Genomic DNA, 14,502 nt, shown 5'->3' with positions numbered 1-14,502 from the left:
GGATTGATGTGAACCACTAGAACACAAACAGGTCATTTGAAGTTTAAGGAAAAATAGTCAGCGTCTGTGTCCAATGTTGTAAGTGGGGTTTATTGTATGTCAACAAATATTGCAAACCATTAAAGGAATAGTTCAACCAAAAATGTAAATTCTGTTATCATTTACCCACCCTCAGATTGTTTCAAAACCTGTATTTTGTTCCGGAAGATACTTGAAAGAATGTCAGTAATCAAACAGATGTCATCTACCCTGTACTGCAATAGTAGGGGAAATAAATAATATGGGAGTCAATGGGGGATGAGATCTGTTTGGTTCCTTTGGTTACTGTCTTTGGTTACCTTTGTGTTCATCAGAACACAGAAATGTTGCAGGTTTGGAGCAGCTGGATGGTAAGTAAATGACAGCAATTTTATTTTGGGGTGAACTATCCCTTTAAAGATTTTGTTCTTTATTCCACAGAAAAAAACGACTATAACAACAACAAAAAAATCCTGTTCATTTAAAATACAATGGCTAAATACAGAAGTCGTACCACAAGATACACAAAAAGCTTGATTTAGACAACTTCCCAGATCAATATTACATTCTTACAAAAAGGCCACCTGCACATTTCTGCTTCCATTTTCAGAGCATTTCTGAAGACATGATTTTAATTTCTTAGTGAAGTTACAAGCAATCGAAAGTTTTTTTTTGCGTCAGCACTACTTTGATGCTCTCATCTCCATCACCCAGAGGAAGGATACGAGGCCAACACAACACCGCAGGTCTCCCACGGGTAGCGAAATGAGCTCTCAGTTCTTCTATTATATTCTTTTAATAAAGTGCCCTATTATCATAACGCTCCCACAAGAATTTAGAAAAGTACACGCCAAGAACACACTCCACATCATTTAGACTGAACTCAGTTGTGTCTTGATGAACAGAGCATGATTTAAAAGTTGTCTTGGATATATTTTTCGCTCTTCCCCTCAAGCAGGGCGAAGCAGGGTCTGTAAGCTTCTGATGTGTATAGAGGTTTTCCTCTTCAGATAATCCCTATGAACTAGATGAGTTGCTGTGCCGAGCTTGTAACCCTGATGTAAAATGTGTTTACGGGTTGATAAGGCATGTGCTCGTGCAGACAAATAAGGGCAGACTTCAGCCCAAGAGGAAAACTGTAGTGCTGAGAGGGTCGAATGCAGGAGACGTTATTGAATTGTCAGTTATGTTTCAATTAAGCATCATCATTGTGTCCGATCTACCTCCAAAAATGCTTCGAAAGGAAAAAGAACGTGACAGAATTGTTGATATACTGTACTGTGTAGTGTATAACCAGAGCAGGAGTTGAGAGATATAATTCATCAATGCAGAGAGCGTATAGCCTAGATAAATTGGTCCTGAGAGAATTTCATGAGGAATGATGGTGAGACTTTTCAATGCAGCGTCTGAGAAACCCTATAGAAGACGAGTGAGAATACAAGATGTAGAAGCCTGAGCATCTAAGACGATATCTCTATTTGCTTATATATTTAAAGGGGATAGTCCGTGGTCAAACGGTATTTAGTTAGGTAATCGCATGTGCCTGTGTGAGATAGATGGTTTGAATTTACAGGCACAACAGGGAGAGACAATCTTAAAAATACACTATGTACCCCATGGGCAATTCTCTAATCCCGCTCAAAGAGAGTAAAAGAGAGAGATGAGTGAAAGGGAGGGGGTCCTGAGCTCTGCAGAGCCTTAGGAGTGGAAAGAGAAGATAAAGGTTACACTGGGATTAGGATATTACTGAGTAACCGCCTCCTGAGATGTGTAGAAATAGCACCCTACATCTCATTTTACACACAAGCAATTGGTTCACTCGGTTACACACGCAGACCGTCTCACCTACCCTCCATAGGTGTGTTACTGTCGGGGCGATTGGCAAAAACCACGTCCACATACTCCAGCTGTAACCTCTGCAAAGATCCCTTCAGACCTAGAGAGAGAGAGAGAGAGAGAGAGAGAGAGAGAGAGAGAGAGAGAGAGAGATTTTATTTCTGATTTATATCTTCTTTATCTAACTATTTCACTTTATTTAATTTTGAACTACATACATTTTTGGTAAAGACTTTTTCAAATGCAGATGTTTTTGCAATACAAGTGTGTTTAATGTCAAAACAGATGCAGACCTGTAACAACTAAAGTCATTAGGATCAACATAACGCCTGCAATATTCAATTACAAAGGTGTCATTTATACATGATTTGGCTCATAAAAAAATGAAGTCATACAGGTTTGATGTCACATCTAGGTGACTGAATGATAAGGAGAATTTTGACAATTTTTGAACGTACAAGATTCCATAAGCAACATGAGAAATAAAGGACGTAAAGCCGTTCTCATGCTGATAGCTGACAGTAGGTGGGAAAAGAGATGGAGGGATGAGAGAAGAAAGAGAGGAGAAGGGTATGACAGGATGAGAAAGGATTAGACGAATGCATGTTTGCAGATGTGAGTGGATGACAAAGATGACACATTTAGAAAGAGAGAAAACGGAGAACTTGTTTATTATATGCAGCATGAATTGTGATTGAAGGTGTTATTAATGAAACTAGAGATGTATATCAGTGACCATATTTAACCTACCTCTTAATACTCAGATTAGTTTTACCCATGTACCGTGTAAGTAATGCATTGGCATTTTGTGATTCTTTAAAGTCATGCCAAGAAATCTTGGCAGAGAGAAAGAGACAACAAAGTCGTCAGACACAGGTGTATTAGTTGGATCACAGACTGAAATAAATCTGCCAGACGCCACAATTCTTGTCACAAGAAACTGTAATCTAGCTAATCCCATACTTATTGATCTGGCCCGTGGTCACTATAGCATTCTCTTATCCGCCAGGGCACAAATCAAATGGATTTTTTTGGCCTGTGGAGGTGATATACTTAGCAGGGGGCGGATATATAAAGAGACATTCTTTTCTAGCCCACAATCCATGTCAAACAAACACAGAGATGCTGGTGAGAAGCAGAGGCAGATACGAGATTAATGCAACAGGCAAATAAACAAAGTAGTGAATGATGGAAATAGTTTTTTTTCTGTCTAGTTTAGTTAAATACCAACAGAGACATTTATCTGATTATGAAACAGAAATAACATTACAAACTTTTAATCAGTTGTCAACCTCAGTCTTAAAGGGATACTCCACCCATAAATGAAAATTCTGTCATGAATTACTCATCCTCAAATTGCTTCAAAATAGAATAAATTTGTTTGGTCTCATTTCTGGGACATCATTGACAACCATATTAAGAAAAATAACTTTATCATCAAAATTAGATATTTGAAGAATTTAGGAAATCAAACAGTTCTAGGGCACCTTTGACTACCATTTTAATTTGTCCTACTTTTGGTTGGAGTATCCCTTTGAAGGGATAAACCAGAATATGACTACATTGTCTTTTCTCAGGCAAAAATCTTTTTTTTTTCACTTATTAATTATTCAAATACAAATTTTGATTTCAGACAATATACTGTATGTGTGTTTATGGCTAATGGTAAAAAAAATATACAGATTGAAAGCTAAACATCCTCCAAGCAAGACAAATGCATTTGTTTTTAGACCATACGTACATCTCATATGAAACTTAACAGCATTGGCAATTGGTTCTTCTAATTTCAGGCATAAAACCTCCTGAATTATGTTGGATTTATGCTTGAAATTCAAAATATATTCTTTTAACGCAAAGTCACTCTTCGGGTAAATTTATCTTGTTTTTACTCTCGTTTTTATATATTACATGTACTGCATGTATAAGAATGTATGAAGGCAGACTCAGAGAAACGGATAGAGAGAGAGAGAATCTCACACTGTTTAAGAATGACAGTGTGGGTGCTGAGCTTTTATTAGGAATGAGGCCCCACACAGAGTTCAGCAGCGAGACAGAAAATCAATAAGAGAATGCGAAAGAAAAGAAAGAAAGTTCAGGTCAATTACAAATAACAGAGAAATTAGAAGAATATCTACCTTCTATAATGTGCTTTCTAGACAGCCCACGCTCTGTTTCTGCCCTTTGGGAAAAAAAGAGTGAGAAAGGAAAGAAAAGAGACAAAATAGATTACACTATGCATGGACAAACAGAAAGAGTGTAAGAGAGAGAGAGAGATAGAGAGATAGAGGTGGGGTAACTATGTCTAGATGGATGGACGCCCATGTGTTATTGTATGTTTGAATGAGTGCATTCACTTCACTAAACACTTACTTTCCTCCCCAGTACAGCTTGGTTGTAATGACCAGACTGGATCTCCTACACACACAGATTAATATTATTGTATGCCTGATTCCTCAGCTACACTTTTTAAACATGCTGACTGTATTTTGGAGTAACATAAATGATAAGATGTGACATCAGTACACCCACTCACACACACACGCACGCACACACACACACACACAGTACCTCCAACACTTCTTCTTGATAATGTTTCCTAGGATTATTTCTGCTCTGCAAAAATGAAAAAATACTAATCGTGAGTTTAAGGGTTTTGCAAAAATATGACACAATTTAATGTTGGTTCTGTAACCACTGAATAAGAAATTGAGTTTAAACTGTAGGGCAGATTCACTGAACAATCACATCACTACACTACCGCACACTTAAAACAACTGTCAGTACATATTAGACTCTTCCTCTGTGGACATGAGAATCATTACAGAAATCCCCAGATTCACAAGTCAACGCTGTTAACCTGACACAGTTAACACTGAACAGTACTTACTGCCCACAGAAAATTCACTTGTGCTAAAAATGGAAGTTTGTGCACTTTTTGTGCACGGCAGCAGCAAATTGTAAACGAAAGAACAGGGTTACATAACTAAGGCACATAGGCAGACAAGCGGTGTAGTCGCGGGTGTATAATAGGCTTAAATGTGTCAAAGGTCAAACTCACTTTCCAGCAGCGTACACCTCTGCAGTATCGAAGAGGTTGACCCCATTTTCATAAGCGATAGTCATCAGCTGCTCTGCCACCTGCAAAACACACACACACCTTATAATGATAAATAAAATAAAATAATGAAATAGAATAATTCAATTAAATACAATTATAAAATTAAATAAAATTAAATAATAAGATGAAAATAAAAATTAGCAGGATTTTTGGATACAACATGATAAACTGACTTACATAAAAAAGGTCTGTTTTTTCCAATGGATACACTGTTCGTGTTTTAAACACAATCCTCACAAAATGATCTTGGATTTATTTCCTTAAAACCAATCCAATGAGCTAAGAAGCAAAAACAAGTCTCTTGGAACACAATGCAGTAAAAGCGAACAGATTGCACAATTGAATATAATGGCATTTGTGTCCATGTTAACGGAAGATTATGATTATGCATGGCTGCTTTATAACTGTATGCTTTATGGTAATCATTTTATATATAGCAATACAGCTAACAGTGACGTGGCAGTATATCATCCATCTTCAACACTTTAAAGCACAAGCTGTTATAATATTGAGTCACGTGCTGTTATTTTACCAATAACCAAACTAATTAAATTATGAAATGAGTTCATCTGTTCGTTTTTTTCCATTGAAAATGTTGAAGTACATTTTATATATACAGTAAATAAATGAAATCTCATTTTCTCAGTGATGGAGAGCTGTCTAAATGAGTCACAGCGATTTGTTCTGTCACTTTAGTTGTGTGTTGGATGGCTGACAAGGGAAAACCGGCTGTTCAGCTGCTGATGTGATGACTTACGACACGAGGGGACGAGGGCAAAACAGGGACGTCCACATCTCGTATAAATTGACTGGACAAGGGGAACACAAAAATGATTGGACGATAGATGAGACTATGCCCATGGGAAAACATGGGGTTGTCGTGGAAGTTGTTGCCAGAGGGACTATAATGATGTAAGAACTGTAAGTGTGCTCATGCATTTGCCCTGTTTGGTGTCAGAAGCCCTGGCTGAAGGATGGTATTGTTTGAAGAATGAGGAAGTCCACAGCGTGATGTGTTTTGGAGCCTTCCTCTCTGCAGAGATTATCAAACGCATTAAGTATGCTTATACTCTGTTCATTATGTGAGTACGCTGAGACTGAATTTAGAAAGAATTGTGGAAAGTTTAAATGTGGTTCAGGTGGCTTATTTGTTTAATTTGGGGGTAAATATATAATTTTTCTTCTGTGTTAACACTTCTGGGTTTGTCCCTTTTTGACTGAATGTTGGATTGAGAACCCCCCAGCGTTCTTTAGAATGTGCCCAGTGCTAAAGAAACTTCTAGGAACCCTTAACCCCTAAAGTTCAAGAATTCATAATTATTTACCACTCTTTATCTCGTACATTTACATTTCTATTAACTGTGTCAGTAGTACACATACGGACATAATTGGTGAATTCTGTCAATTTTAACATTTTTCTTAAAATGTCATAAGCATTCATGTACATTGTACCACAGCCGTCATAAACTGACATCGTAAAGATTTTGAAACTTTTCAAAACAATCTTTACTACCAAGTTCTCTAACGTATTTTGGGTAATTTGACAAAGATGCAAGTTTAAGGATAGGAACTGTCATACAGTGTTATGCTAAAAATATATTTATAATATTGAATATACCAAAATACTATAAATAAATAAACAAATTAAATATATATATATATATATATACAGTGTATACATTTAAACACTAAATATCACATTGGCTTATTATTTTATTATTATTATTTTTGCATATATACTGCATATATTTTTTTCTGATTTTAAAAATTAGTATCTAAATGTTTGTGTTGTGGTAAAATTATAATTTCCTTCTGTAAACTGCTAACAATATTTCTACCAAATTTCAAATAAAAATATTGTTTCTATTTGCATTTTTGCAAAAATTAAACTGTAGAAACAGGTCAAAATAACAGAAAATATATATTTTCAGACCTCAAATACTGTAAATAAAATTAAGTTCATATACCCTTTTAAGCAATATAACAGTAATATATTTATAAAAGTAAAAAGATTATTTGATAACCTTGATTTTTATCACAGTTTGATCTGCCTTGTCGTGCTGTCATTCTTTCACATTGGTGTTGGATGACTTTGTCACCCATGAGGTTTGATTTTGTGTAAATTCAACAGACACTGGCCTGAAATGACCACAATACATCTAGAAATGCTGATTTGAAGTGAAAATTTGGAATGGTCTCCCATTTTTTTCCACGACTGGATTAAAATGTAAATAAATATATATACAGTAAATGATGAATTCCAAGACAGTTTGAAGTTGACCTTATAACTAAAACAATGCTTAGCTATAAAAAAAAACTTGGGATCCTTACCTCATCTGAAATCTGCCCCCCAAACGTCACCCACGTGCCTAAAAGATAAAAAAACAGAAAAAAAAGAGAGAATGTGTGAGGTCAACCTGTCAAATTTTTTAAACAGATTGGGATTGTTCCTGTCAAAGAAACGTCTAAACAGATTAAAATAAAACACATGTCTAATACTGAAGAAATAGACAGACTGTGCAGAAAACGACTAAATACTTAAAATCTCAAAAGCAAATATTGCGAGACAATTCACGCCTTTTTATTATCAAAAAAGGAATCATTTTATATTATTTTGTGAATACACGGCCTGTTTTGTAAAAAGTTCAATGTCTTTCCCTGATTATTTACTAGACAATTGTAAAGTTATATAGTTGTATGACTTTAGTCTACATGTTTGATTCCAGAGAGGTGTTGTTAAAGTCTAGGAAACACTGATGAAGACAAATCAAATTGCCTTCTGATCTTATTTCAATATATGTAAATAAGAATTTTATACAGTATTATGACTTGTCTAAGCACATAACTTGTACTTGTGTAGGAAAAATTAAGCGTGACTCAAAAAATGGACTACGGTACTTTTGTGAAACTTTTTGACAGCCTTTTAAAACTCCTGGCATTAAGATGAACTTTTCACAAGTGTAGATTAGATAATGCAAAGAAATAAACAGCAAGCAGCTTTAGTCGCCAGTTGTAATCATATTAAGGCTAGCACCTCAAAATTTGCCTTTCAGCAAATCCGTAACCAAATTAATATTCATGAGCAAAGCTAATACGTTATCTTTTTTGTTCCCCTGAAGTGTTTGTTACTCACCTGTAAGAGTTATAGGGTTGTTTAGTATGTTAATCTATAGATTATAAAGTCTACACTCACTGACTATTTTAGTTTGTGTACTAGCTGTCCAAACTCTCGTAATGAGCATTCTTGTAATGAGGTTGGTTCTTAGTAAAATTACACTGTGTTTTTCTGAGGATATTCTTGGCCTGACTCATGCTTCCTGCAGTCTGAAAACCTCCATGATTCATTGCTGTCAGGCCAGGACTCTGCAGTCACCGAGGTAACATGCACTGCCTCGAATCCCTGTCAGAAAGACCGTCACCCAAAATCTCAGAGGCGGTGAGTTGAACATCATTCCAGCAGGCCCCTGGCATCCTGGCTTTCAATATTGTTGGTGCCACACTTAGGCTGGCATCCTTTATATAGGATGCCCAAAATGTGTTTTCAGAGAGTATGAACTTCTCTGTCTGGGCTGACCTCCCGTCAGCTGTTGCCATGGCCCTCAAGCGCCCATGGGTTGTGGGATGAATGAGGAAATAGTGTGGGTGTCTGCAAATGTTACGTTTCCTTGGTGACACCTGCACAGTGTTAAGTGGCATTTGGCACTTTTCATGTGTTTCGTACGTGATGAATGTGGCGCTCCTCATACTGCCAAATAACCATGTGTGTACAGCTACTGTGAGCAACAGCGCACAACAAAGTCTTGGGCAGCTTATCAACTGAGAGAAACAAGAGAATATTAAGATCTTTCATTTTGAGTAGCCAAAAGTATGCACACATTTCTTAGTTAATGGGTTTGGCCCTTCAATGAAGTTAAAGGGATTGTTTACCTTAAAAGAAAGTTATTTCATCATTTACTAACCCTAAAGTCATTCTTTGTTTTTTCTGCAGAACACAAAAGAAGATATTTTGGGCCCCCATTGACTTCCAATGTATTGACTAGGAATGTTTCAACTTCAAAATGAACATTCTGTCATTATTTACTCTTCAGCATTATTTTACTTATTCTGCAAAACACAAATAAGATATTTAAAATAAATAAAAAAATGCTGGTAATCAAAAACCATGGGTCTATTGTATGGACACAAACCCAATGCAAGTGGGGACCAACAGTTACCAACAATTTTTCAAAAGACATTATTTTGTGTTCTGCAGAAGAAAGAAAGTCATACAGGTTTGAAATGACAAGAGGGCGTGCAAATCATGAACATTTTCATTTTGACGGTGAACTATTCCTTTAAAATATCTTCTTTTGCAATCCATGGAAGAAAGAGTCATATACAGATTTGGACTGACATAAGTAAGAATAAATGAGGACAACAATATCATTTTAAGGACATTTATCTCTTTAAGGACATTTTAGACTTTTGTTCTGATAGATTAGGGTTAAATTTACATTTTAAATGTATGCATCTACAAGATACTTTCATCCAAAGCAACATGCACAAAGTGTTCCCAGGGAGCCGAACCCATGAGGTTTGTCCAGCTTAAGCAATGCTCTACCAATTGAGCTACATGTTTTACACATATATATGAACAGTGCATTTATGCATAAGTAAGCCCATGCGATGATTAATACAGGTTTTCACTACAATTCATCCTCATGTTTTCAGGAAGGTACATGTCTGACAGATGTCTGACCTGTAAGACCTCTGGCATGCACCAAATTACTAAGAGAGTTGAAGCTCATAATGTGAGTTTAAGATACAGGACTCCAAAAGACAAAGAAAAAAATGTAATCTAAGATCAGCGAACACATTCAGAAATCCATTATGAAGATAAGCCCGAGGCTTTTCGACATGGAGGAATAGCAGATTTTGCACCACTGTGCTTTAACTAAGGGAATTCAAAAAAAGACAACAATAATTCAGTCCATTGTAGTTCAGTCTGGAGCAGACCAGTTTAGTATCCAAATACAGGTCGATGATAGCATTATAAAGATTTAAATGGACAAAATGAAAATTCTGAATCATTACCCTCAAGTTGAACTTTTTTTGTTCTGATGAGCACAGAGAATGATATTTGGAAGAATGTCAGTAACCAAACAGTTCTTGGCCAGCACTGACCACCATAGGAAAAATTACTTAATACATTTCTTTGTTCTGTTGAACACAAATAAGATATTCTGAAGAAAGCAAACAGTTTGACTACTATTATAATTTTTCCTACTACGGTTGTCAATGGTGGCCAAGAACTGTTTGGTTACAAGCATTCTTCCAAATATCTTTCTGTGTTCATCAGAACAAAGAAACTAGATTTGAAATGGGGGTGAGAAAATGATGACAGAATTTCATTTTTGGGCGAACTGTCCCTTTAAGAAATCAATGCAGAACACCACATAGGAGATGACACTGTGGTTGTTTTCTTGCAAGTCTTACACATGGTTTATATTGATACATTTCTAATTTGGAATGAACTCCACCAAACTGGTTCTCATGCATATGAACATTTGATGGGCTGCTTTTATCCAAAGTGACTCTCTGTGCATTTAAGCATTTTTGTAGTATGTGTGTCCCCATGGATTCAATCTCTTTACACTGCTAATGCTTTGCTCCACCAATTGAGCTACTGGAAAACTCATGCATAGCTGTCCTGGTGCCCCGCAGCATTTTAACTGCCTGCTATTCATCTCGCTCCGCATGCTTTTTCTTCTCAAATAGAAGTCATCAAGAGACTTAAGCCATCATTATGTTTGTGTTTATGAGCCTTGTTAATGAAACGAGGTAGTCACAAAACTGGAAGAGAACCGTGAATAAGTTTAGCATCAACCTATCCTTTCCCTGCTGTGTGTGAAGTGTGTGAGGCAATTAGAGCGCTTGTGTTTTAATTCATCATAAATTAAATATGAATGGGGATCATGCAACTCATGCACTGTTTAATGAACTGAACAGATCCACACATTTTATGATCTATTGAAGGTTTTTAATAAATGACATAAAACTTTTTTTAAACATATTTTTTTTGCAAGCTAATGTGCTCAAATAATTGAAATAATTGAGTTGCTTATTAGAAAATACTTACCGAGTCCAAGGCATGACACTCGCAATCCCGACTTCCCAAGATTCCTATCAAGAGGGAAAAATATGTTATCACAGGTACAAAATGACAACAAATGACACCATAGACACAACATCACAATAAATGACCACAATATTTGACCCTTTAATAAAAAAAAATCACATTAAAATTCACTCTTTGTTTAACTGCCTTAACGATTTGCTTTTATTTGCTTTTCTAAACCCCCCACACTATGACTATGGGCCATGGTATATAAGAATGATGGTTTTCCTCTTCTGACCCGGAGGAAACTTTCAGTGATTTAAGTTCTCTCAATATGGACAGCGAGTGATATTTGATCAGCTGTGAAAGATCCACAAAGGCCATTCTGGCTCCTCAAGCATTTGGGTGATTTAATACAGCTATTACCAGGCAACACCAACTCTTTAACTGCTTTAAAATAGTAAATATAAATACACACACGCATTGTCGGTATTTATGCCCTAAAGTCTTGAATCAAAACTTTTATAGCTTTAGCCTCCCATTAAGATCATATTATTGGCTACAATATAAAATACATTAGCGCAAGGTCTATTTATCAGGGTTCAGATGTGCTATTAACAGCAGCTCTGGCTTGAATGTAATAGCTGCAATCCATTTCCACTCCATTCTCATTCTTCCATATTAAAAACCTCTGTAGTGATATGTAGCTTCCTCTCAATGCTCAATTGACTCAGGGATAACATCTCATTTTCTTAAAATACTTTACAGCAACTCCACATTAGCAAAACACCACAAATGAAATAATATGGCAGCACAATAACACAAGAATAATATGGCAGCACAATAAGATTGCTGCAAGTCAGGGGCATCAAGTCTTGCTCCTTGAGGTCTTGCAGAGATAGATTTCAACTTTATTGAAACACTGGATTTAGAGCTAAACACATGGACAACAGACCTCCAGGACTATGGCTGAACATTCCTACTCTAGGTTTGCCATTACTAGATTTACATTTTCCATTCGGTTAAGATTTGTTGACAATGAAGCATTGATAAAACACAATCTCTGGGAAATTTGTAACTATTTTAATGAGGTGGCTTAATGGTACGATCTCATTCGCATTTTTTAGAATGACCTGCTTTTGTGCCAAAGGGTGGGGTTAGCGGAGGGGTTCATTAAATATGAGTTATGAATTCCTGTGAGATCAGGTTGGTTTTATCACACATGGCAGAACAGAAATAAGTACACCTTTATTTTGTTTTAAGTAGGCTATTCTAAAGAAAGATTCAAGTATTCAAATATTTTCAAGCATACTTTATGTAGTAAGTATACGCAAATCAATGGACAAGTATTATACTTGCAAGTGTGTCATTTCAATATTACCTTGGAATAAATTGACCCACATTTAAGTTCATAAAAGTATTCTTTTAAGTATACTCTCAGTAAACTCTTAGTTAATAGTTTTTATGCTGCAAGTATACTTGTTTTAATACAAATAATACCATTTAAATGTGATACATATATATTATATTTTCATATGTTATTTGTATTGTTATCAGGTGCAATAAAAGTCAAGTATAAATTAGAATTTTTCTGTAATGTGTACAAATGAGATCAGCCTCCGTCTCACACAAATATAGCGTAGGCCCAATACTCTCGTATAAGTTAAGTATAATTAAGTGGCATTTTATAGTATATTTCTTAGAAGTATATTAAAAGTAGACTGAAAGTATAGTGTCCTTATGCTAAAAGCACACGTGTTTTTGAAAGGGTGCATTTTAATCTTAGTGCAAAGAAAATACTTAATGCAGAATAATAAAATTCCTGAGCTCTAAAAATTGAGTCAATTTACTAAAGAGAGAAAGAGACAATAGAGAATAAAATAATGCATTTATTATCTGCTACACGAGATTAGATTTTAAATTCAAGTAAGTCAGAAAGCTTCCTGAATCTACCTGTTGAAATATATTCTGACTTATAAATGGTTTTCTATAGGTCCCATCTATACATCATATATGTAGACTATATGACACACATACATGCACTTACGCACACAAAAATCAAAAAATATGAAAATTGTTATCAGAAACAGCTAAATTTACCAGAGCGTCAATACAAACCCCCCCAAAGTGTCTGGTTTTTGAGACTAATAAGTCAAATTCACATGGATTCTCTGCATTTTGTGGTACCTATTTAAGGAAAATGCAGACACATACTTTAAAAATCTGCGCTGTTGTAAAGCTGTGCATCATTGACGTTCTGGAAGTGAGTTAGTATGTACTCTGTGCAGTGTTGGGTAAGTTACTCTGAAAAAGTAATTAATTACTAGTGACTCATTACATATTCAATAGTGTAATTAGATTACTGTCCATATTACTCTGTCCAAAAAGTATTTAGTTACTCATTACAAATTATTTTTTTATATCCTACATCAACCTTGATTAGTTAAGTGATTCAAGGATAGACATGAAACGGCTTATTGAATTCAATCAAATAATATTATTAACTGACCAAAGTATTACAAATGTGAGAATTATACATTAAAGCACAGATTTTAAAGTAAGACTTTGAATTTTGAAGTCAATTACGCTATTGCACACGCATATATTTAACAAAGTTTTTAGTTTAATTACATCAAAAGTAACTGTATTTAAATTACAGAAAACATATGAGTAATCCCTTACTTTACTTTTTCAAGGGAAAAGTAATTAAATTACAGTAACTAATTACTTAGTAACTAGTTACACCCAACACTGACACTGTGTGACTTCAAAACAAGAGCATTGATTTTGGCCTCCGGACACCCAACACCCCTTGTTATTCAGAACATATGATGAGAATACTAAACGTGCATGTGCAATTTGCATCCACTTTCAAAATGATCTGTTTTGCTTCTGCATATAATCCCATTAAACTTTCTGTGTAGAGGTGACGCACAACACTAAATGAACAGCTACACTTGTGAAATGATCTACTTTATCACTGCAGGTCAGGTCAGGCCTCTCACACTACTGCCCCTCTGCAATAGACAAATCTATTGTCTTGAGAAATGACGCCTTCATCTTTCATACTGATAGAGTTGTTGTAAGTGATGGATGTCACTGAAGATCCTCTACTATGTTTCTGCCTGAGCTGTTATTAGTTTGTGACATTACCACAGCACATTCTCAGCTGCAGACATGTATAATTTAAAACTCCCTCTGTACTGTGTGAGGGGGGTGTGGGGATTTTTTCCCGGGGAACAGATAGTCACGCTGTTGGTTGTCAACAGATCCTTCCTTATCATAGAGAGCTGAGTCAGAAAGCTGGAGAGCTTTCAGAGGCTGCTCACAAATCCCAGTGGACGCCAATGAAAACTGTATATATCATTTTACTGATGAGGGAGGTGTATGACATACAGATGTGTGATGACAGAAAACTAGGTGTTATTTGTTT

The 14,502-nt window shown here is 35.7% G+C and overlaps 1 protein-coding gene across 2 annotated transcripts in view; it reads right to left on the bottom strand.

The window, feature by feature from the left end:
• The window catches only part of kcnab1b (potassium voltage-gated channel subfamily A regulatory beta subunit 1b), a 34,205-nt gene that overhangs the window by 9,093 nt on the left and 10,610 nt on the right, over positions 1-14,502 (bottom strand). For both annotated transcript variants that reach the window (XM_056744710.1, XM_056744711.1), the window contains exons 2-8: positions 11,091-11,134; positions 7,304-7,341; positions 4,913-4,992; positions 4,423-4,467; positions 4,225-4,269; positions 3,990-4,033; positions 1,868-1,954 (exon numbers count right to left, since the gene is read on the bottom strand). In XM_056744710.1, coding sequence (XP_056600688.1) covers positions 1,868-1,954; positions 3,990-4,033; positions 4,225-4,269; positions 4,423-4,467; positions 4,913-4,992; positions 7,304-7,341; positions 11,091-11,134 — 383 coding nt within the window. The remainder of the gene's footprint in view (positions 1-1,867; positions 1,955-3,989; positions 4,034-4,224; positions 4,270-4,422; positions 4,468-4,912; positions 4,993-7,303; positions 7,342-11,090; positions 11,135-14,502) is intronic.

The sequence above is a fragment of the Triplophysa dalaica genome, chromosome 3, assembly GCF_015846415.1.
Source record: "Triplophysa dalaica isolate WHDGS20190420 chromosome 3, ASM1584641v1, whole genome shotgun sequence".
NCBI lineage: Eukaryota > Metazoa > Chordata > Actinopteri > Cypriniformes > Nemacheilidae > Triplophysa > Triplophysa dalaica.
Note: the sequence above shows the minus strand (reverse complement) of the source record. Positions and strands in the feature narration are given on the sequence as shown.